The 21805-nt window shown below is 53.0% G+C and overlaps 1 protein-coding gene across 1 annotated transcript; it reads left to right on the forward strand.

The window, feature by feature from the left end:
• Positions 1 to 117: 117 nt before the first annotated feature.
• On the forward strand, positions 118 to 21740 carry sart1 (spliceosome associated factor 1, recruiter of U4/U6.U5 tri-snRNP). Its single transcript, XM_041179889.1, has 20 exons — positions 118 to 747; positions 1333 to 1387; positions 2106 to 2161; positions 3108 to 3237; positions 4708 to 4813; positions 5092 to 5169; positions 7878 to 7977; positions 8622 to 8764; positions 11064 to 11270; positions 11378 to 11496; positions 12277 to 12410; positions 14214 to 14335; positions 15584 to 15754; positions 16201 to 16311; positions 17132 to 17219; positions 18221 to 18311; positions 19221 to 19356; positions 20402 to 20491; positions 20831 to 20952; positions 21550 to 21740. The coding sequence occupies exons 1-20, from the start codon at positions 543 to 545 to the stop codon at positions 21566 to 21568; spliced, it is 2283 nt and encodes a 760-aa protein (XP_041035823.1). The 5' UTR covers positions 118 to 542; the 3' UTR covers positions 21569 to 21740.
• Positions 21741 to 21805: the final 65 nt, after the last annotated feature.

The following is a 21805-nucleotide window of genomic DNA, read 5'->3' on the forward strand; positions in this document are numbered from 1 at the left end:
GTTGAAGGATTACGCGGGCGCGACGTCGGGCGGTGGGGGCGGTCTGGAAAGGGTCAAGCGGATGTGGCGTCAGTCTGGTGGGGGGTGAAGGGTTAAACGGAAGTGCGCGTCCATCTTGATTGGAGGCGACGTTTTACCGGAGAGACCGGCGGGCAGGAAAATTCTTTGGTTAACGGGAGCGCGCCACTGCCCCCCCCCCACCTCCCACCCGAGACATCAAGAGTCAGAGGAGTGCGCGTCCCCGGAGGAGGAAGAAACGCGCCGTCTCAGTCCGATTGACTGCGCGCCCCCGATTAGCGGGGCGCGTTCCCGTGTCGGAATAAGACGCTGCAGACGTTTTCGCGCGCTCTCGAGGGGTCGGCGCGCGATCCCGATAACATTACCCACCTGGAATGTAAGCGCGCGCGCACGCACTCCCTGCGCGGCGCGGCGTCCCCGAGTGTCCGAGCGCGCTCCTTGTTTTAGTGCCCGCGCGCGCTCGAGGGTCTAGTGCGCGTTCCTGTGACATACATTGCGCGCGCCCCCGCCCAGGCCCGGGGATCATGGGCTCCTCCAAGAAGCACCGGGAGCGGGAGCGCGGCGCCGAGGACTCGGGCCGACACAAGAAGCACAAACACAAGGATCGGAAGCAGCGGGCGGCGAGCCGGGAGCGGGAGGGGCGCCGGCACCGGGACAGGGAGCGCCGGGCGGCTCCGGGGGACAGTCAGCCCGAGCGGCGCATCAAGAAGGAGAAGACCGAGGAGACAGGTCAGAGAGAGGGAGAGACCTCGCCTGGGTGGGGGGGGCGGGGGGGGGGGGAATGGGCGTGACTGAGGAGGAGGTTGGGGGGAAATGGGGGTGACTGAGGTAGGGGGGTGATGGAGGAGAGGAGGGGGGAACGGGGTGGGGGGTGACGGAGGAGAAGAGGGGGGAATGGGGTGGGGGGAACGGGGTGACGGAGGGGAAGAGGACGGAGGGTGACGGAGCAGAGGAGGGGTGAACGGGGGTGACGGAGGAGAGGAGATTGGGGGTGAGGGGGTGACTGAGGAGGGTGGGGGTTGAAGACTGAGTGGGGGTGTGGCGTAATTTTGGGGGAATGGAGGGGTAGGGGTGAGGGGCGTGACTGAGGGGGGTTTGGGGTGGCTGAGGGGATGGGGTTGTCCATGTGATCTACTGGGTCCTGACTGGTTCTCTGAGAGGGTTGGTTTTGGGATGGGGTTGATCGTGCGATATGCAGGGTTGTGGCTAATTGTTGTGGGTTTTCTGGATACCTATAAAATGGGGGTGGGTGATTGTGTTTTCTGTCACACGTTAATTAAATCTCTTCCTACCTCACATTCTCTCAACTTTCAGCTCCTGGGACGAAATCGGCTGCTGCGAATGCCTCTCTGAGCATCGAAGAGACGAAGTGAGTGAATGTCACCGTAACTGGCCCCTCCTCTCCGAGCAGTTAATTTACAGCACAGAAACAGGCCCATTGGTTCCATGCCGTTGTTATGGGCCATGTGAACTCCCACCCCGACTTCATCTCACCCTGTCTTCTCTGAATAGTCACTGAGGACCAGTGCAGTGTCAGCCATAGATTAGTGTGTTGTACACTTCTCTCTCTCTCTCTCTCTTGCTTGCTCACTCGCGTGCACGATCTCTCTTCCCTGCTGCCACTGCCACCCCACGAGTCAGAAGGTTGTGAGTTTGAGTCTCAATCCGGAGACTTGACCATAAAATCCAGGCTGACGCTCCCGGTGCTGTACTGAGGGAGTGCTGCACTGTCGGAGGTTCCATCTTTCGGATGGGACGTTAAACCAGGGCCCCTCTGCCCACTTGGTTGGATGTAAAAAAGAATACAACAGCCGATATGGGAAGATAAACAGGGGAGTTCTCCCTGGTGTCTTGGGGGCCAATATTCATCTCCCAACCAGCATTCGGGATGCAGATGACCTGGGTCATTCTCACATTGCTGTTTGTGGGAGCTTGCTTTGCATAAATTGGCTGCCAAGTTTTCTGCATTACAACGGTCACTGTGTTTCGGGAGTGTTTCATTAGCTCTGATACTATCTATGTGTAGATATATGTGCCATTGTATAACAGTGGAATTCTTTCTAATTGTTCTCCTGTGTTTCCTACAGCAAGCTGAGGGCCAAACTCGGGTTGAAGCCACTGGAGGTACATGAATCCAAAAAGAGTGAGTGAAATTTTGACTTGTTTCCTTCTCAAAGTAAGAATGCACTGTGTGTGGGGGGGGTGCGGTTTGTGGGTTGGGAGGGGGGGCAGCGGAAGTTAGGGAGGAGATTTAAGAAGCATTCACAATCGGGAATGGTTACGATAGAGTGAATAAGGAGAAACTGTTTCCAGCCGCAGGAGGGTCGGTAACCAGAGGGACACAGATTTTAAGAGAATCGGCGAAAGAACCAAAGTGGGAGATGAGAATGTTTGTATGCGGCGAGTTGCTGTGATCTGGAAGGCGCTGCCTGAAAGGGCGGTGGAAGCAGATTCAATAGGAACTTTCAAAAGGGGGAATTGGATAAATACTTGGAAACTAATAGATCTGCAGGGCTATGGGGGCGGGGAGCGGGTGGGGGGCTGTGGGACTAACTAGATAGAGCTTTCAAAGAGCTGGCACAGGCACGATGGAGCGAATGGTCATCTCATACACTGAGAGAGAATGAAGGCTAGGTAGGTAGAGAAGATGCCAGCGTGGGGGGGGTGGGGTGGTGGTTAGAAAGCCTTATGGGGAAGACTGCAGGAGGGCAATAGTTTGTGTTTGAGACCTGGGGAAGGATATTGGAGGCGCTGTGAGGATTCTGGATTTGAATGTGGGCACTGTTTTCGAGATTAGAATTGGAGGGAGCGCCGGCAGCTGCTTTCCCCTTTGCTTTAACATTGCCACTCCCACGATTCACTGGGCCGCACCCTCTCAATGCTGAGCCGGGAGCTTGTGGGACCGAGTCACACCCCAGAGGCTTGAGGCTGTAATCTTTTAGTTTCCAAGTATTTATCCAGTGTAACAGTGACGCCGCATTGCCTGTGCGGTGCCTCGTGACACCTGGGGGTGGTGAAAGACTCTGTAGAAACGTGTGTTCATTTTCCTCCCTCTCCCTTTCTGTCTCTCTCTCTCTCTCCTTTTGCAGCCGAGGTCGGGACGAAAGAGGACCCGGTTCTTGTCCCGGCGATTAACCCCCTCGCTGCAAAGCAGCAAGAAGACATCCGGGTGAAGCTTGCCGCTCTGAAGGAAAAGCGCCTCCTGAACCAGAAGCTAGGGTAGGTCTGAGAGACTTCCATATCCCTCTGGGCCCTGTGTCGCTGTGAATTCTGATGGGGGGTGGGGGAGAGATGGTGACATAGTGGTAATGTCACTGGACTAGGAATCCAGAGGTCCCAGGCTAATTCTCTGGGGACATGGGTTCAAATCCCACCACGGAAGTTGGTGAAATTTAAATCCCAATACTAAAAAAAAAATCAGGAATATATATATATATATATTTATATATATATTTATAAAACTAGTCTCAGTAACGGTGACCGTGAAACTGTCATCGATTGTTCTAAAAAAAAAACCCACCTGGTTCACTTTAGGGAAGGAAATCTGCCGTCCTTACCCGGTCTGGGCCTACATGTGACTCCAGACCCACGGCAAAGTGGTTGACTCTTAAACTGCCTCCTGAAATGACCTGGCAAGCCACCCAGTTCCAGGGCGATGAGGGATGGGCAACACGTGCTGGCCTTGCCAGCGGCGCCCACATCACGTGAGAGAATAAAGACATGAAAGAATAGGCGGAGGAGGGGGAAGTTTAATGAACATCTGCCTGACGGGCATGTTTGCACCCAGTGACAGTAAGTTCAGTGGTGTGGTGTGCCTGAGGCGGTGGGGGGAAGGAGGGGAGATCCTTGTCTCATTGTTTGCTGATGCTTCATCCTGAGCTGTTTTCTTGGCCGTTTTGTCAGTGGTGGTTTGCTGTTGACTTCCACTCTCGGAAGCAGGGCAAAGAGGCAGGTCCCAAGTCCACCTCAGCTGGAACAGGAATTGAACCCACCCTGTTGTTGTTAGTCTGAACCATGCGCTAGCCACCCAGCCAGCTCAGGGAAGCCAGTCGATTCAGTAGTAACACTGGGCCACAGTATGTCCATTCATCTGTGGGATGTGGACGTTGCAAAACGTTTATTGCCCATGCCTGGATGAGTACGGTTCCAACAACAACACTCGAGGAGCTCGACACCATCCAGGACAAAACAGCTCGCTTGATCGGCATCCCATCACCCCACCACCACCTTCAACATTTATTCCCTCCACCACCGACACACAGTAGCAGCAGTGTGTGTACAATCTACAAGATGCACTGCAGCAACTCACCAGGGCTCCTTCGACAGCACCTTCCAAACCCATGACATCTACCGCCTAGAAGAACAAGGACAGCAGACCCATGGGAACACCACCACCTGCAAGTTCCCCTCCAAGTCACTCACCATCCTCACTTGGAAATATATCAGCAGTTCCTTCACTGTCACTGGGTCAAAATCCTGGAACTCTCTCCCTAACAGCACTGTGGGTACACCTACACCACACTGACTGCAGCAGTTCAAGAAGGCAGCTCACCACCACCTTCTCAAGGGGCAATTAAGGATGGGCAATAAATGCTGGCCCCTGGCCTCGCCTGCAACTCACAGACAAATAATTTTTTTTTAAACGTTGCCGATTTTACAAAGTTTGACTTGCCCTGTGTTTCCTGGCAGGAAAGTAAAATCTCTGGGAGACGACGATGCCTGGCTTGACAATGCCATGGCCTGGGTGGAGAAGAGCAGGAAACTGCAGAGAGAGAAGGAGATGGCTGAGAAGAGGGTAAGTGGGGGCAGTGGGGTCACAACCTGCTACATTGCACGAACACTCCTCTCCCCGCGCCGCCCCCCCCCCCCCAGCTGAGAACGCAGGGATCCCCAGTGGAACCTGGGCCAACAGGAGTGGAGATTTGGACCATTTTGTGTGCATGTGTGTCGTGCATCAGCAGCAGCCCGAGCCACCGCCAAGATGCAGTCCAATTATTTACAATATCTTTTCAGTTGAAGATCTTTTCCTTGGGCTCGGTGAATAATGTATGATCTTTTGTAAATTGATTCCAGGCGAAGCTCCTCGAGGAAATGGACGAAGAGTTTGGCATCAGCAATATTATCGAGGAGGAATTGCAAACCCAGAGACAGGTGAGGGGGGGATTGGTGTTTTTTGGGGCTTGGGGGAGGAGGGCGCCTGAGCCTGAATGTTGCTGGCACGGGGGACAGGACGCTCCCCCCACCAACCACCACTCCGACCAACCCTGTAAAGGGAGTTGTGGGGGAAGGGGGCTGGCATTAATTCAGAGCGCAGAGGCTGCCCAGCGTTGGTGTCAGGGAATGGAGCTGAACAAAGGATCACTGTACATCACAAACTCTGCATTGTCGGGGTGGGGGGTGGGGGAAGGTGGGGGTTTGGGGTCCTGCGTTGCGGATGGGAGATTGCTCAGGGAGCTGCGACCAGTATACGTCCCAAGTGAAGTGGGGGTGAATGGGTGGTGGTTTCCACGGGCGGTGCGGAGTGGCTTGGTGCTCTCGCCCAGGAGATGAACACTCACAGAGAATATTATTAGTCTCATATCCCAACATCTGGATGTGATAGGGGTGGCGGGGTCTGTGGTTACTAATTCCTTTGTCCTTCAACCAAGGTTTGAGAACCGTTCCTGTATCTAACCCTGTGCTGTACCTGTCCTGGGAGTGTTTGATGGCGACAGTGTAGAGGGAGCTTTACGCTATCTAACCCCGTGCTGTACCTGTCCTGGGAGTGTTTGTTGAGGACAGTGTAGTGGGAGCTTTACTCTGTATCTAACCCCGTGCTGTACCTGTCCTGGGAGTGTTTGATGGGGACAGTGTAGAGGGAGCTTTACTCTGTATCTAACCCCGTGCTGTACCTGTCCTGGGAGTGTTTGATGGGGACAGTGTAGAAGGAGCTTTACTCTGTATCTAACCCCGTGCTGTACCTGTCCTGGGAGTGTTTGATGGGGACAGTGTAGAGGGAACTTTACTCTGTATCTAACCCCGTGCTGTACCCGTCCTGGGAGTGTTTGATGGGGACAGTGTAGAGGGAGTGTCGCTCTGTACCTAACCCTGTGCCGTGTGATAAGGGCTGTACTGTGTAGGAGTATATAAAATTTTTAAATGTTGTCTACATCACTAACTTTCTCCAAGATTCCTAGTGTAAAGGAAATATTCAGAGGTGTTGACCTGGTAGGATATCAGTCCTGGTGAATATAATCTGTCATTGGAACTTTGTGGGGGTTCATTCAAGATGCATACCCACCAATTTTGGTTTCACCCCCAATAAGATCCACCCTTAAACTGAAAATCCCACCCTCAGCCCCAAGCTGAAACCTAGGCTAGTTTGAAATAGGAAGAATTCATCGCTACCACGGCTACCGTTTATTGTCCCATCCCTCAATGCCCTGTGAAGGTGTCACGTGGCAACCAAGTGGCATACCCGGCCAGGACAGAGGGTGGCTAAGAGACAGCCCACCGTTCGTTCTGGGGTCTGGAGTCACTTATAAGGCCCAGACTGTGTTTGAACAGCAGGTTCCCCAATGGGACATTCATGAACATTTGGGCTTTTTGTGACAATCTGGCACTTTTCCTGGTCCCAGCCTTTCACTCACGCCTGAATTTGAATCTCCCAGTTGCTTTGTTTAGGATCTGAACTCCCGTTCCCCGGATTATTATTAGTCCCAGCCTGTGCGTTCCTAGTAAAGTCGCAAAGCCACTAGACCCTCGTGCCCTCTTATTGGCTGCATTCCCACTCCCAGAACCTAATGGGGGCTGACTCGTTATTTGAGCTTATCCAAGCCGGAAGCGGCTTCGTCGTCTTCTGTGGTCCTGTCATGGTTGAATAGTCCGATGTGAGACCTGCATGGCCTTTTTTTTTTTGCTTACGGGATGCGGGGCGTCGCTGGCTTAGGCCGGCATTTATTGCCCACCCTTGATTGCCCCTCGAGAAAGTGGTGGCTCTCCTGGCAGCTCGTATTGTCGTTGTTGGCGCTTAAGGGGGAAACTTGTCCAACTGTGCCCCTTTGACCTGCGTCTGGGCGCGCCAGACGTTGCGAGCTTGGCGGAGAGGGTCCTTGGAGCACGCTGAATGAAGTTTCAGCGCCTGCCTCCCCGGTCATCCGCAGTGTCCTCCCAAGGATGAGGCGCGGTGCCGAGGTTTGTCAGGCTGTTTTTTTTTTTCTTGGGCCTTCCTGCATCGTTTGTACTGACCACCTCGGATGCTGTTTGGCCTGGGTCACTGTTTAAAAATAAGGGGTTGCCCATTTAAGACCAAGATGAGGAGGAGCCTTTTTCTTTGAGGGTGGGGAGCCTTTAGAACGCTCTTCCTCCAAAAGTCAGCGGAAGCAGAGGCTTTGATTACTTTTAAGGCCGAGCTGGATAGACTCTTGATGAACGGCAGGGGGGGCGGAGGGAGCAGGGTGGGGGGTGTGGTTTATCGGCGGTAGGCGGGAGGTTACATTCAGATCGGCCATGATCTTATTGAATGGCGGAGCAGGCTCCAGGGGCCGCGTGGCCTAGTCCTCTTAGTTCGTGTGTTCTGAGACAGTTCCCCTAGGAGATCTGCTTGGGGTTTCTGCAGTCAGAACCTGCCCCTCGAGGTTGAATTTTCTGGAGGGTGGGTCCCCGTGCTGTTGAACCCGGCATGCAGGGGGACCTTGTTGTTTGTGAAAGAAAAGCGGCAGTGTAAAAGAGCTTAGCTCACGGCAGAAGAAGAAGAAGGAGAGTTGCTATTGACAACCGTGCGCCCTAGGTGCGCTCCGTGACAGCGGGCAATCGGAGTTTGAGATTCCGCAGCGGGACCTTGATGGTAACCACTTTCCTGCCCTCTCTCTTTTTCCAAGTCTGCTTACACGTCCCAGGACCTGCAGGGGCTGACTGTCCAGCACAGCATTGAGGCTTTCAAGGAGGGAGAGGCGGTCGTGCTGACCCTGAAGGACAAAGGTAAGCGGGGCAAGGGAAATGAAAGTGAAAACCTTTTTTTAAAAAAAAAACCGGCCAGCATCAGATAACGTTGGGAAGCAAGTCTTCCAGAAAAGAATTGAACCCCCACCCCGCCTCATCCCCCCCCTCCCCAGAAGAGAAAAAAAGATTGAAATATTCAAAATGTGAGGATATTTTCATCGGGTAAGGGTTACGGCTGGTAAATAGAGTTAAGATTACAGATCAGCCAGGATTTAATTGAACGGTGGAACAGGTTCGAGGGGCTGAATGGCCTCCCTATGAACAGCCAATGATCAGGCTGCACCCACCTCTGAGGCAATGTTATGCGCTTTGTAATTTTAAAAAAAGTATACTCCACTATTATAATTGAAGGTCAGCTTCTGAAGAATCAGGAGAGAGGTGAGCAGTCTCTGGTTTTTATATTGAGTGGAGGGCTGTTAGGGCAGAAACTACAACGGGAGCAGCAGAATCAGCTAGTTTTATAAGAGGTGGGGGGGATGGTGGAATAACTTACAAAGTCGGGGGAAGGTGTTTCAGAGAGAAAGAGAGGGTGTAAGGGCAGAATGGAGCTCTCGCTGAGGGAGGTGGGATGGAAGATGATAACTATGCTGCATAACCCTGTGTCTCGCCTGTTTCCCCCTCAGGGGTCCTGGACGAGGAGGATGATGTCCTCGTCAACGTCAACATCCTGGATAAGGAGCGAGCCGACAAGAACGTGGAGCAGAAGAAAAAGAAACCCGACTACAAGCCCTACGAGGAGGAAGAGAGCGTGGACGACATGGTGGTGGTGGGTTTCCCGCGTGTGTCGCTGTAGCTCGCCCTGGACTCCACTGCAGCTTGGCAAGGGGAACTGAGGTCCCTTCATCCAGACAGGGAAAAGTCCATGTTCTGTTCGCTGAGTTCAGCTGACTGCGCAGAGCCGAGAATCAGTCAGGGTTCCCACCCCTGATTACCTGTCCACCCACCCCAGGGTAAGAGGTGGAGAGAGGGAGGATCAACCTGGGTTCCTGCCCCCGATCACTGTCCATTGACCCAAGGGTCAGGGGCAGAGAGAGGGGGGAATCAGCCAGGATTCCTGCCGCCCGTCACTGTCCAGTGACCCTATGGTTAGGGGTGGAGAGGGGCAGATCAGTCAGGGTGAGGGGGATAATCAGCCAGAGTCCCTGATCCCAACTACTGTCCACTGACCCCAGGGTTAAAGGCAGAGAGAGGAAGAATCGGCCAGGGCTCGTGTTCATGGTTACTGCCCCATGACATCCTACTCGGAAGCATGGCTGTAAGAGCAAGGTTAAGCTGGCCTGTGATTCCGCATGTAGTTGAACAGCCGCGATTGGTAGTTTTTTGGCAGGGTTGGAACCAAACCCATGCTCAGATATTGGAGAAAGAACGGGGTGGCCTGGTTAAGCCGGGAGCATCTTATCTAGGCCAGGTCCTGTCGAGGGCGAGTGGCGAAAGAAGCAGTTGTCTTGCCCCAGCCTCCTTTCCCACCACAAAATATTTGGGAGTGATGAATATGCTGATAGGGTGAGAGGAAATAAGGTGAGAGGAGTCTCATTGAATTATTTTGACACAGGAGGAGGCCATTTGGCTCATTGTACGCATGCTGGCCCTCTGTACACCACTCCAGTCAGTCCCAATATATCCTTCAACTGAGCATAGGTTTTGTTCCAACCCTGCCAAATAACAAACAGTCACAGAATCTCACAGTGCAGAATAGGCCCTTCGGCCCATCGAGTCTGCACCGACACGTGAGAACCACCTGACCTACTGACCTAATCCCATTTACCAGCACTTGGCCCATAGCCTTGAATGTTATGACGTGTCAAGTGATCATCCAGGTACTTTTTAAAGGATGTGAGGCAACCCGCCTCCACCACCCTCCCAGGCAGCGCATTCCAGACCCTCACCACCCTCTGGGTAAAAAAGTTTTTCCTCACATCCCCCCGAAACCTCCTGCCCCTCACCTTGAACTTATGTCCCCTTGTGACTGACCTTTCAACTAAGGGGAACAGCTGCTCCCCATCCACCCTGTCCATGCCCCTCATAATCTTGTACACCTCGATGAGGTCGCCCCTCAGTCTTCTCTGCTCCAATGAAAACAACTCAAGTCTGTCCAACCTCTCTTCATAACTTAAATGTTTCATCCCAGGCAACATCCTGGTGAATCTCCTCTGCACCCCCTCCAGTGCAATCACATCCTTCCTATAATGTGGCGACCAGAACTGCACACAGTACTCCAGCTGTGGCCTCACCAAGGTTCTATACAACTCCACCATGACCTCCTAATCTCGGCTGTTCAACTACATAGGGAATCTCAGGCCAGCTTAACCCTGCTCTCATGGTTGTACTTCCTAGTAGGACGTCATGGGGCAGTAATCGTGGCCATGAACACTGGCTGATTCTGCACGCCCCCCCCACTGCCGCCGCCGCCGACCAACCCTGCGGTTTACTGGACACTGATCGAGAGCAGGAACCCTGGCTGATTCACCTGCTCCCTGCCCCAAACCCTGGAGTCGGTGGACAGTGCTTCTGTTCCCCATGGCGCTGCAAGTTTGTTGCCCTCAATTTCTTTTTGGAAGCATTGATTGCCTCTTGCAGAAAATGAACACCAACATGCACCCCGATGGGCCGAATGGCCTGTCTGCGTCGTGAAATTAAGCGTAGTTTGATGATGAGGGACTTCAGTTCATGCGGAGAGACTGGAGGAGCTGGGATTGTCGCCCTTAGAGCAGAGAAGGTTAAGGGGGGGATTTAATCGAGGCGTTCAAAATGAAAAAGTGTTTGGATAGAGTGAGGTGAAACGGTTCCCAGTGGCAGGAGGGTCGGTAACCAGAGGGACAAAGATTGAAGAGAATTGGTTAAAGAGCCAGAGGGGGAGATGAGGAGAATGTTTTCTTTACACAGCGAGTTGTTGTGATCTGGAAGGTGCTGCCTGAATGGGTGGTGGAAGCAGATTCGATAGGAACTTTCAAAAGGGGGAATTGGATGAATACTGAAGGAGAAAGGGAAGGAGTGGGACTATTTGGATAGCACAGCACGATGGGGTGATTGGCCTCCAACACTTTTCTTCTGCTTTCTTTTGAAAGTTCAAAGCTAAGTCAATCCTATCCAAGTACGACGAGGAGATCGATGGGGAGAAGAAAAAGTCCTTCAAGCTGGAGTCAGGCGGGACTGCTGACGGCTCGTGGGAGAGGGAGCTGCAGCAGATCCGAGAGACCCTCCGCAATCAGGCACAGACCCTGGACATGCCGCAGATGAAGGTGGCATCAGAGTTCTACACCGAGGAGGAGATGGTGAGGCACGCGGCAATCTGTGCGTCCTGGCTCGGAATGCTGACATTTCGGGGTCAGGCCACGCTGTTAACTTTCTCTTTCTCTCTCTCTCTCTCTCTCTCTCTCAGGTCACATTTAAGAAAACAAAGCGGAGGGTGAAGAAAATCCGGAAGAAGGAAACGACACTGAAAGCCGAAGACCTCCTTGCCCACGGACACGAAAGCACCATCACAGACTACGGGTCCAGGTGGGTCGCATCTCGAGCCCTTACACCCTGACTGCCCCTCTGCTGTCCGCAGTCTCATTCTTCCATGGGGTGTGGGTGCCGCTGACAAGACCGGCATTTATTGCCCATCCTTAATTGCCCTTGAACTCGCTCGGCCATTTCAGAGGACAGTTTAAGAGTCAGCCACATTTGCTGTGGGCCTGGAGTCACATGTAGGCCCAGACCGGGTAAGGAGGGCAGATTTCCTTCCCTTAAAGGGACATTAGTGGAACCAGGTGGGTTTTCACAACAAGCGATGATAGTTTCATGGTCACCATCACTGAGACTGGCTTTCTATTCCTTTGACGTCTCCTTCCAAATCTGAGACCTCTACCATCTAGAAGGACAAGGACAGCAGACACATGAGGAGCACCACCACCTGCAAGTTCCCCTCCAAGCCACTCAGCATCCTGACGTGGAAATGTATCGGCCGTTCCTTCACCGTCGCTGGAACTTCCCACCGCCCCTTCCTAACAGCGCTGTGGGTGCACCTACACCACACAGAGTGCAGCGGTTCAAGAAGGCAGCTCACCACTGCCTGAAAGGGGCAATTAGGAATGGGTAACAAACATTGGCCTTGCCAGCGACACCCACATTCCATTAACTGAAAAGATCTAGAATGATCATAATTAGAGTCAATGCCATTATCTCTCTCGCCGCCGCCCCCCACCACCCCCCCCCTCTCTTTTTCCTCCTCGCCCACTCCATCCTGCCCCCCTCGGGATACGTGAGGTGTTCATTCTGATACGTCACCTTTGACAGGGATCGTGGCCGGGGCTGGAAGTTCAACAGCGAAGCAGAGGCAGAAGGCAACACAGAACAAGCAGAGGCTGCCGATCCAGAGGTACAACCCGCGTCAGATGACATGCGTGTGGAAAGCATGGACATCAGTGATGGTATGTCTGCCTGGGTGCCGGGGTTGGTGTGGGTTGGCAGTGCCACTTACAAACATGAGCTTGGCCAGACTGGGGAAAGACAGCGGTTTTCTGGCTCTATAGGATATTACTGAACCATCATTTCTCAAACCTTCGGCGATGCCATTGTCATCCATTTTTCCCCCATCCTCCCCGCGAAATACAAATATTCCACCCACTCCTGGCTGGCCTCCCACATACTACTCTCTGTAAACTCAAACTCACCTGAAACTCTGCTGACCTCCCCCCCCCCCCACCACCACTACCACCACCACCCGGGTGTCCTAATTGCACCGGCTCCAAGTACCCTGTCACCGTCCCTCACTGTGCTCGCTGATTGCCACCTGCTCCCAGTCCAGCAACGCTTCAATTTAAAAACTCTCATCTTTGTTTCCAAATCCCTCCTCGACTGCTACCCATCTCTGTAAACTCTGGCATCCCCTACTACCCTCCCTATCTCTGTAACCTCCTCCAGCCCCTACACACCCTCCCTATCTCTGTAACCTCCTCCAGCCCCTACACACCCTCCCTATCTCTGTAACCTCCTCCAGCCCCTATAACCCTCCCTATCTCTGTAACCTCCTCCAGCTCCTGCAACCCTCCCTATCTCTGTAACCTCCTCCAGCTCCTGCAACCCTCCCTATCTCTGTGACCTCCTCCAGCCCCTGCAACCCTCCCTGTCTCTGTAACCTCCTCCAGCCCCTGCAACCCTCCCTATCTCTGTAACCTCCTCCAGCCCCTGCGACCCTCCCTATCTCTGTGACCTCCTCCAGCCCCTACGACCCTCCCTATCTCTGTGACCTCCTCCAGCCCCTACGACCCTCCCTATCTCTGTGACCTCCTCCAGCCCCTACGACCCTCCCTATCTCTGTGACCTCCTCCAGCCCCTACGACCCTCCCTATCTCTGTGACCTCCTCCAGCCCCTGCAACCCTCCCTATCTCTCTAACCTCCTCCAGCCCCTGCAACCCTCCCTATCTCTGTAAACTCCTCCAGCCCCTACGACCCTCCCTATCTCTCTGACCTCCTCCAGCCCCTACGACCCTCCCTATCTCTCTGACCTCCTCCAGCCCCTACAACCTCTGTGATCTCTGCGCTCCTCCAGTTCCGGTCTCTTGACCATTCCCCGATTCCCATCGCTCCACCATTGGCGGCCGTGCCTTCAGCTGCCTGGGGGCCCTGAGCTCTGGAATTCCCTCCCTCGACCTCTCCTCTCTCCCTCCTCCCCTAAGACATTTCTTAAAACTGACCTCTTGGGCCAAGCTTTTGATCAATTGTCCCTAATATCAACTTGTAGCTCGGGGTCAAATTTTGAACCGATTTTCCTTTCTGTGAAATTCCTCAGGCTGATTTACCTACCTTAAAGGTTCCCTGGCTGCTGGCCCTCCGGCAGCGCGGTGCGGCTCCCCCTGGCTTCTGGCCCTCTGCCGGCGCGGTGCGGCGCCCCCTGGCTGCTGGCCCTCCGCCAGCGCGGTGCGGCGCCCCCTGGCTGCTGGCCCTCCGCCGGCGCGGTGCGGCGCCCCCTGGCTGCTGGCCCTCCGCCGGCACGGTGCGGCGCCCCCTGGCTGCTGGCCCTCCGCCGGCGCGGTGCGGCACCCCCTGGCTGCTGGCCCTCTGCCGGCGTGGTGCGGCGCCCCCTGGCTGCCGGCCCTCCGGCATCGCAGCAGTGTGAAAGATGGAGCTGTAACGTTTATATTTTTGTTTAGTGTGGATTTGGTGGGGGCGGTGGCGTGGGGGTCGCGAAGCAGCATCGTGTGACCAGCCTGCCATGTCCTTTCCCCCTCAGATGAAGCCAGAGCTCCTGACTCCCCGGTGGCCATTGAGGAAGATGAGGCCGAGATGGAGCTCCAGAAACAACTGGAGAAACAGCGGCGGCTCAGACATTTGCACAAACAGGCTTCTGACAAGGTGAGGCAGGAGCCATCCCCGTCAAAAAGGAGCTGCACCGGCCCCTGGTTGGGAATGTGGTGTTGTGGCGGGGGGTCGTCAACAACTTAGCTGGAGCAAAATCAGTTTACCCCATTGAATGAAGCAGTGATCCTGTACCTGAACTTTCACCTCTCCTTGTGCACTTGTACATCTTAGCAGGGGCCAGTGTCCCTGCTGTCAAGGACTGCAGACAGCACTCGCGCAGGACCCTGCATAAACCCTCAGATTGAACCTGACATGGATCATTGTGCTGGCTGGAACTTTCACCCAGTGTGTGGCTAGGGGAGCTTGAGTTGGTTTACATATGATTACAGAATATATATATATATGGCACAGAAAGAGGTTGTTCGGCCCAGCCAGTCCATATCGATCCACTCGAGCCTCCTCCCATCTTTCCCCGTCTGAATCTACCATCGTAACCCTCTATTCCCTTCTCCCTCGTTATACTTGTCTAGTTTCCCTTTAAATGTAGCTACACTATTCACCTCAACCACTCCCTGCGGCAGCGAGTTCCACATTTCCCCACTCTCTAGGCAAAGAAGTTTCTCCCGAATTCACGGTTGGATTCCTCGGTGACTATCTTATGTTGACGGCCTCTAGTTCTGCTCTTCTCCAGAAGGGGAAACATACTCTCTTTATCCACTCGATCAAAACCTTTCAGGATTTTGACAACCTCCATTAGGTCATCCCTCAGCCTTCTCTTGTCAAGAGAGAAGGGACCCGGCCTGTCAGTACTTTCCTGATATGTATACCCACACATTACTGTTACCATCCTTGTAAATCTTCTCTGCACCCTCTCGAGTGCCTCTATATCCTCTTTTGTGATATGGTGACCAGAACTGCATGCAGTGCTCTAAGTGTGGCCTAACTGAGATTTAATAAAAGCTTGGCATAACTGCCCTACTCTTTGATTCTGTCCCTCTAGAAATGAAGCCTGGTGTTTAGTTTTTCCTTTATTTTTGTGCCCTTGCTAACCTCTGTTGCCATTTTAGTGACCGTTGTGTTTGTCCACGGAGATCCCTTTGTTCCTCTACCCCACCTAGACTCTTCCCTTCCGAGTGAGAATTACTGAGTGAATCACTGTGGTCTGATGCGGAGCTGGGAGTTTGGGACAGGGTTTAGATCCCTGTTTCCAATGTGTGAAGCCGCTGCAGACGCTGCTCCCAAGAAGGACTGCCTGCATTCCAAAAATCAGGAAAAAAAACCCTATTTTCCCCTCGCTGCCAGGTTGTCGATATTGCGAAGAAACTGAAGTCTGAACGTAAGGATGAGGACGCAGATGAGTTGGAGAGAAAGGGGCTGATCGTCTTCAACGCCACGTCGGAATTCTGCCGGACGCTCGGAGAAATCCCAACCTACGGGCTGGCTGGTAACCGGGAAGAGCAGGAGGAGCTGCTGGTGAGTGTGAGCAGTGTTTGATGGGGACAGTGTAGAGGGAGCTTTACTCTGTATCTAACCCCGTGCTGTACCTGTCCTGGGAGTGTTTGATGGGGACAGTGTAGAGGGAGCTTTACTCTGTATCTAACCCCGTGCTGTACCTGTCCTGGGAGTGTTTGATGGGGACAGTGTAGAGGGAGCTTTACTCTGTATCTAACCCCGTGCTGTACCTGTCCTGGGAGTGTTTGATGGGGACAGTGTAGAGGGAGCTTTACTCTGTATCTAACCCCGTGCTGTACCTGTCCTGGGAGTGTTTGATGGGGACGGTGTAGAGGGAGCTTTACTCTGTATCTAACCCAGTGCTGTTGGGGACAGTGTAGGGGGGACGACGGTTCTGCATGGTCACAGTCTCAGACTGATGCTGAAGTGTTTTTTATTCCCTTAATCCCACTCCCCTCCCCATGTAGGATTTTGAGGTGGAGAACAAGGAATTATCAGATGATGAGATGGAGATGGACCGGGATGAGACGGTGGGCTGGAGCACAGTGAACCTGGACGAGGAGAAGAAGCAACCGGAGGTAAGGCAAGCGACGGCCAATTATTTCCTTATCAGGGAGGGGGTTTGGGGGTACAAAGGTTGGCTCTGCAGCTTTTCCATTTCTAGGCTTGCCTTACCAATATGACCCTGTCCTCAGGCGAGGCCTCAGCTGGAGAATCGTGACCAGTTCTGGGGCCCACATTTTATAAAGGATATCAGGGCCTTGGAGAGGGTGTGGAGGGTTTTGACTAGAATCCTAGTCAAACAGTAGCAGGGATGAAAGAGACTTCAGTCCATTTGGAGAGACTGGAGAAGCTGCGATTGTTGTCCTTAGAGCAGAGAAGGTTAAGGGGAGAGGTTCAGTCGAGGCGTTCCATTCCAGGGACTTGAGCTCAAACCCAAGCCCGAGACTCCCAGTGCCAGCACTGAGGGAGAGCTGCACTGTCAGAGGCGCCATCTTTCAACTGAGACATTAAATCGAGGCCCCCTGTCTGCCCTCTCAAGGCTCTAAAGGACCCCATGGGCACTGTTGAGAGAGAAGCAGGTGGTGAATTCTAACTGTGGCTTGCACCTACTATATACCATGAGCCAATGTCACTTTGTAAAATAACAGACAACCTTGACGTTTTTCATGTTTGCATCTTGTGCGCATTTCCAGTTTACACACACCCAAAACAATAAGTTTTTTGTTGACTGAAGTGATTTGGGACGTCTAGAGGTTCTGAAAGACACTGTATACCATTACAACCCTTTTATATCTTGTGTTTCACTGCTTCTTTCTTCCCCCACCCCCAAACCCTACTCTATCTCTCCCTCTCCCTCCTTCTCTCTCTCTCTCTCTCTCTCTCTCTCTCTCTCAGTTCTTGGCCACGTCCACCACCATCCTGGATGAAGAACCCATTGTGAACTGCGGGCTGGCAGCTGCGTTGCATCTCTGCAGGAACAAAGGCAGGTTAATCGACTGGGGAAGCCCCCCCCCCCCCCCCCCCCACCTCCCCCCGCCAAAACCCTTTTCCGCTTTCTGATCTGAGGGTGCTGAGAGAGAGAGCGAGCTGGTTATTATAGAAGCATAGGCCAGCGTAGCCGTGATTTGCAGACTAACGCCCGCTACAACCCCTAGTTACACGGAGAAGCTGGGATTGTCGTCCTTGGGAGCAGAAAAGGTTAAGGGGGAGATTTAATCGGGGCGTTCAAAATCATGAGGGATTTCAATAGAGTAAATAAGGACTGTTTCCAGTGGCAGGAGGGTCGGTAACCAGAGGGGACACAGATTGAAGAGAATCGGTAAAAGAACCAGAGAGGGAGACGAAGAGAATTTTTTTTTACACAGCGAGTTGTTGTGATCTGGGAGGTGCTGCCTGCAAGGGCGGTGGAAGCAGATTCAATAGGAACTTTCAAAAGGGGGAAATTGGAGAGAAACTTGAAGGGCAGAAACTTGCAGGACTGTGGGGATTGGGCCGAATTGGATCGCCCTTTCAGAGCGACAGCACAGGCGCGATTAGCCAAGCGGCTTCCTGTGCCGAACGGTGCTGTGAACTCAGGGGAAATGTCTGTCAGGCTTCAGCTCCCCCCTCAGCCGTGTTTGCCAATCAGTGGATGCTGGAGTCTCCCCGTGTGTCCCTGTAGCAGCTGGGTTTCCTTCTCCTGAATGATGCTCAGTGACCCCTGCTGGAGAACATATCAATACCAGGTGGAGGGAGGGCAGGATCGAGGTTGCCTCTGCAGCTGCCTTAATGGAATAGCTGAGCACTGTTCGGAGAGTTGGGAGTGAAGTTATCGCAGGGGTTTCCTTAGTGAGGGTTGGACCTTAGGCAGCAGAGTGGAAGATTTGGGTGTAGGAATAGGTGGTGAGTTTTCAGCAGCCTGGTGTGCGGGTTTAAAATGAACTCTTTTTCCATCCCTCACCGCCAGTGAGGTGGCGCCTGTGACTCTGCTCCTTCCCATTTCAGGTCTCCTCGACACGACGATGCAGAAAGTAGCCCGAGTCCGGTCATCAGTCAAGACTCTCCCATCAACAGTTTATGCTATTGAGGACAAGATGTAAGCAACTGGTCCATGGTGGGCGGGGCTCTGAGCCTGGGGCGGGGCCATGAGACGGGGTTCCGAGCCTGGGGCGGGGCCATGAGGCGGAGCTCCGAGCCTGGGGCGGGGCCATGAGGCGGAGCTCCGAGCCTAGATAACGGCATTGCTTATTTTTATTCATTCATGGGATGTAGGCATAACTGGCAAGGCCAACCCTAATCGTCCTTGAGAAGGTGGTGATGATCCATCTTCATGAACCGCTGCAGTCTATGTGGTGCAGGTAGGGAGTTCCAGGATTTTCACCCAGCAGCAGTGAAGGAACAGCCAATGTAGTTCCCAGTCAGGATGGTGTGCAGCCTGGAGGGGAACCTGCAGTTGCTGGTGTTCCCATGCGCCTGCTGCCCTTGTCCTTCGAGGTGGTAGAGGTCGCAGGTTTGGAAGGTGCTGTCGAAGGAGCCTTGGTGAGTTGTTGCAGTGCATCTTGTAGATGGTACACACACTGCTGCTAATGTGCGTCGGCGATGGTGGGGGGAGTGAGTGTTTGAGGATGGGGTGCCAATCAAGTGGGCTGCTTTGTCCTGGATGGTGTCAAACTTCTTGTGGGAGCTGCACTCATCCAGGCAAGTGGGGAGTATTCCACCACACTCCTGACTTGTGCCTTGTAGATGGTGGACAGGATTTGGGGAGTCAGGAGCCGAGTTACTCTGCAGAATTCCCAGCCTCTGACCTGCTCTTGTAGTCACAGTGTATTGCTGGTCCAGATGGAGGGATGGCTCCAGGACACTTGTCCTTGACTCGCCCCTATATCTAGCTCTAGCTAATTGTTATTTCTAAGTATTTTGGGATGACAAAATTCTGCACCTGTACGTGTGGGCCTCACTGAACCAGTCAGTGACTCTAACTGTGCTACGTGCTACGTCGGTGCAGGTTGATAGATGACAAATACAGTCGGAGAGAGGAGTACCGCGGCTTCACACAGGAGTTTAAGGAGAAGGAGGCGTACAGGCCAGACGTGAAGATCGATTACGTGGATGAATCAGGAAGAAGACTAACTCCGAAAGAGGCAAGTTGGAAATTGTAATCCCAGGCTTGTGTTTTTTTTAAATAAAGAACCAAACTCCATCCCACAACACGATCCAGGCTGACACTCTCAGTGCTGCACCGTCTGACTGTGTCATCTTTCGGGTGACACATTAAACCCGAGACCCTGTCTGCCCCCTCGGGGTGGGTTGCAAAAGATCCCACAGCCACTGTTGAAAGAGCGGTGGGGGTGGGGTCGTTCTCCCCTGTGCCCCGGTCCCTCAACCGACGTCAGTGAAAACAAGTTACTTGGTCATTGTCTAAGTGATTTTTCCGGGAGCTTGCAGAGCGCCTATCCACTGCAGCATTTCCTACGTTACAACAGTAACTACACCTTGAAAGTCCTTTGTTGGCTATGAAGCGCTTTGGAACGTCCTGAGGTGCTGTAGAAATGCAAGTCTGTTCTTTACAATCTACCAAGGTTTTACTAAGCTTCCTGTTCTGGTTGATAGTTCTTTAGGTTTAAGCTCAGAGCGGTCATTTCTCTGGCACCTTTTCTGCTCTGCTGTCTGTGGCACCCATGTTTTTTGTTAAAAATAAATTAATTCCAGGGATGTCCAATCCTAACTGTTCCTAGAGAAGGTGGAGGCTGCTGCCTTGAACCGCTGCAGTCCCTGTGGTGTAGGTACACAGTGCCGTTTAGGGAAGATTCTGACCCAGCGACAGTGAAGGAGCGCCTGATATATTTGTGTGTGACTTGGAGGGGAACTTCCAGGTGGTGGTGCTCCCATGCGTCTGCTGCCCTTGTCCTTCTTGATGGTAGCAGTCGTGGGTTTGGAAGGTGCTGTCTAAAGAGCCTCGGTAAGTTGCTGCAGTGCATCTTGTGGATGATGCACACACTGCTGCTACTGTGCGTCGGTGGTGGAGGGAGGGGGATGTTTAAGGTGGTGGATGGGGTGCCCATCAAGCGGGCTGTTCCTGCATGGTGCGGAGGGGAGTTTGGGGGATGGCACTTTCCTTCGCGATCGTGGCCGAGATGTGCTGGCTGTGCACTTTGTAACCGACAGTTATCATTTTGTTACAAACAGGCCTTCAGGCAACTGTCTCATCGTTTCCATGGAAAAGGATCTGGGAAAATGAAGACTGAAAAACGCATGAAAAAGCTGGAAGAGGAACACGTGAGTTGAACGTATTTTCTGTCTTTTCCACGCCTGCCCCCTCCCTCACTGATGAGCGGCCCACACTCCCACTCCCTCTCCAGATTGCCCGCTCTTCAGTGTCTGAACCTGCGCACGTCATTCTGCGATCACACGTAGACAGGCATCACACTGATCCTAAAGGCTCTCCTCACCTGACGCGCGGGTACCTGGCAGGGACCACTGAGCAACAATTACTGATTCTCACCCCAGCGCGAGCGGCAAAGCCCAGTGAGGAGGGCTTCCCCCTGGGAGAGGGTTGACCCAGCCGTCCGGTGACCGTCTTGTCTTATTTTTAACCTCGGGTCGTGTTTGTTTCAGCTGCTGAGGAAGATGAGCTCCAGTGATACGCCCCTGGGAACTGTGGCTCTCCTGCAGGAGAAGCAGAAAGCGCAGAAAACGCCGTACATTGTCCTCAGCGGGAGCGGCAAGAGCATGAACGTGTACGTGAGCCAGTCTGATGGGGTCCGGTTTGCGTTGTCCGTGTGTTTCTTTTTAAAGTGAATGTTTATTTTTTTTTTAAGGGAGGGATATACTCACATTGGAGGTGGTACAGCAAAAAGGGTTCACTAGATTGGTCCCTGGGATGAGGGGGCTGCCCTTTGATGAGAGGCTGAGTAAATTGGGTCTATAATTCTCCTGGATGGGGAAGGTAGAGACGATCTCATTAAAACATACAAAGGGGCCTGGCACCGAGATTGTTTCCGCTGGTCGGGGCGCGCAGAGTCTCAGGATAAGGGCCTGGTTATTTAGGACTGAGGTGAGGAGAAATTTCTTCACCCAGAGGGTTGTGAATCTTTGGAACACTCTACTCCAGAGGGTTGTGGATGCTCCATCCTGTTGAATATATTTAAGGCTGGGATTGGCAGAGTTTGGGTTTCGGGGAGCTGAAGTCCAAGATCAGCCATTATCGTATTGAATGGCTGAGCAGGAGAGGCTTGAAGGGTCCACTCCAGCTCTTTATTTCTTATGTTCAGACCTTCGGAGGAGGGACTGTGGTTTCCAAAGCTGTGTTTTAAGTCTTGCCCTTTCTCTTACAGAAACACGATAACCAAATGAAACTTACTGACCCAAGGACTGACACTGGTACGGAGAGGATTGAGAGACATTGCAGTTGTGGGGGGGGGGGGTGGCAATTGGTTGCTGGACAGATGTTGCCGTTTTATTTACAATCTCGTGCTTTCCTTCTGTATATTAATAAAATGACACTTTTTTTTTTCCTTTTTCCTAACCTGTGGTGTGGCTGTGTGCACAACATGAAGCAGGTCCCTGGCCAGAGTAATATTGGGCGTTGTC

The sequence above is a fragment of the Carcharodon carcharias genome, chromosome 37, assembly GCF_017639515.1.
Source record: "Carcharodon carcharias isolate sCarCar2 chromosome 37, sCarCar2.pri, whole genome shotgun sequence".
NCBI classification, from domain to species: Eukaryota; Metazoa; Chordata; class Chondrichthyes; order Lamniformes; family Lamnidae; genus Carcharodon; species Carcharodon carcharias.

Excerpts from the sequence above, each read along its gene's own strand:
- sart1 (XM_041179889.1), top strand. The coding sequence starts at position 543 with ATGGGCTCCTCCAAGAAGCACCGGGAGCGGGAGCGCGGCGCCGAGGAC. Across the intron at positions 1,388-2,105 it reads CTGAGCATCGAAGAGACGAA|CAAGCTGAGGGCCAAACTCG; the intron begins GTGAGTGAATGT and ends TGTTTCCTACAG. Across the intron at positions 3,238-4,707 it reads CTCCTGAACCAGAAGCTAGG|GAAAGTAAAATCTCTGGGAG; the intron begins GTAGGTCTGAGA and ends GTTTCCTGGCAG.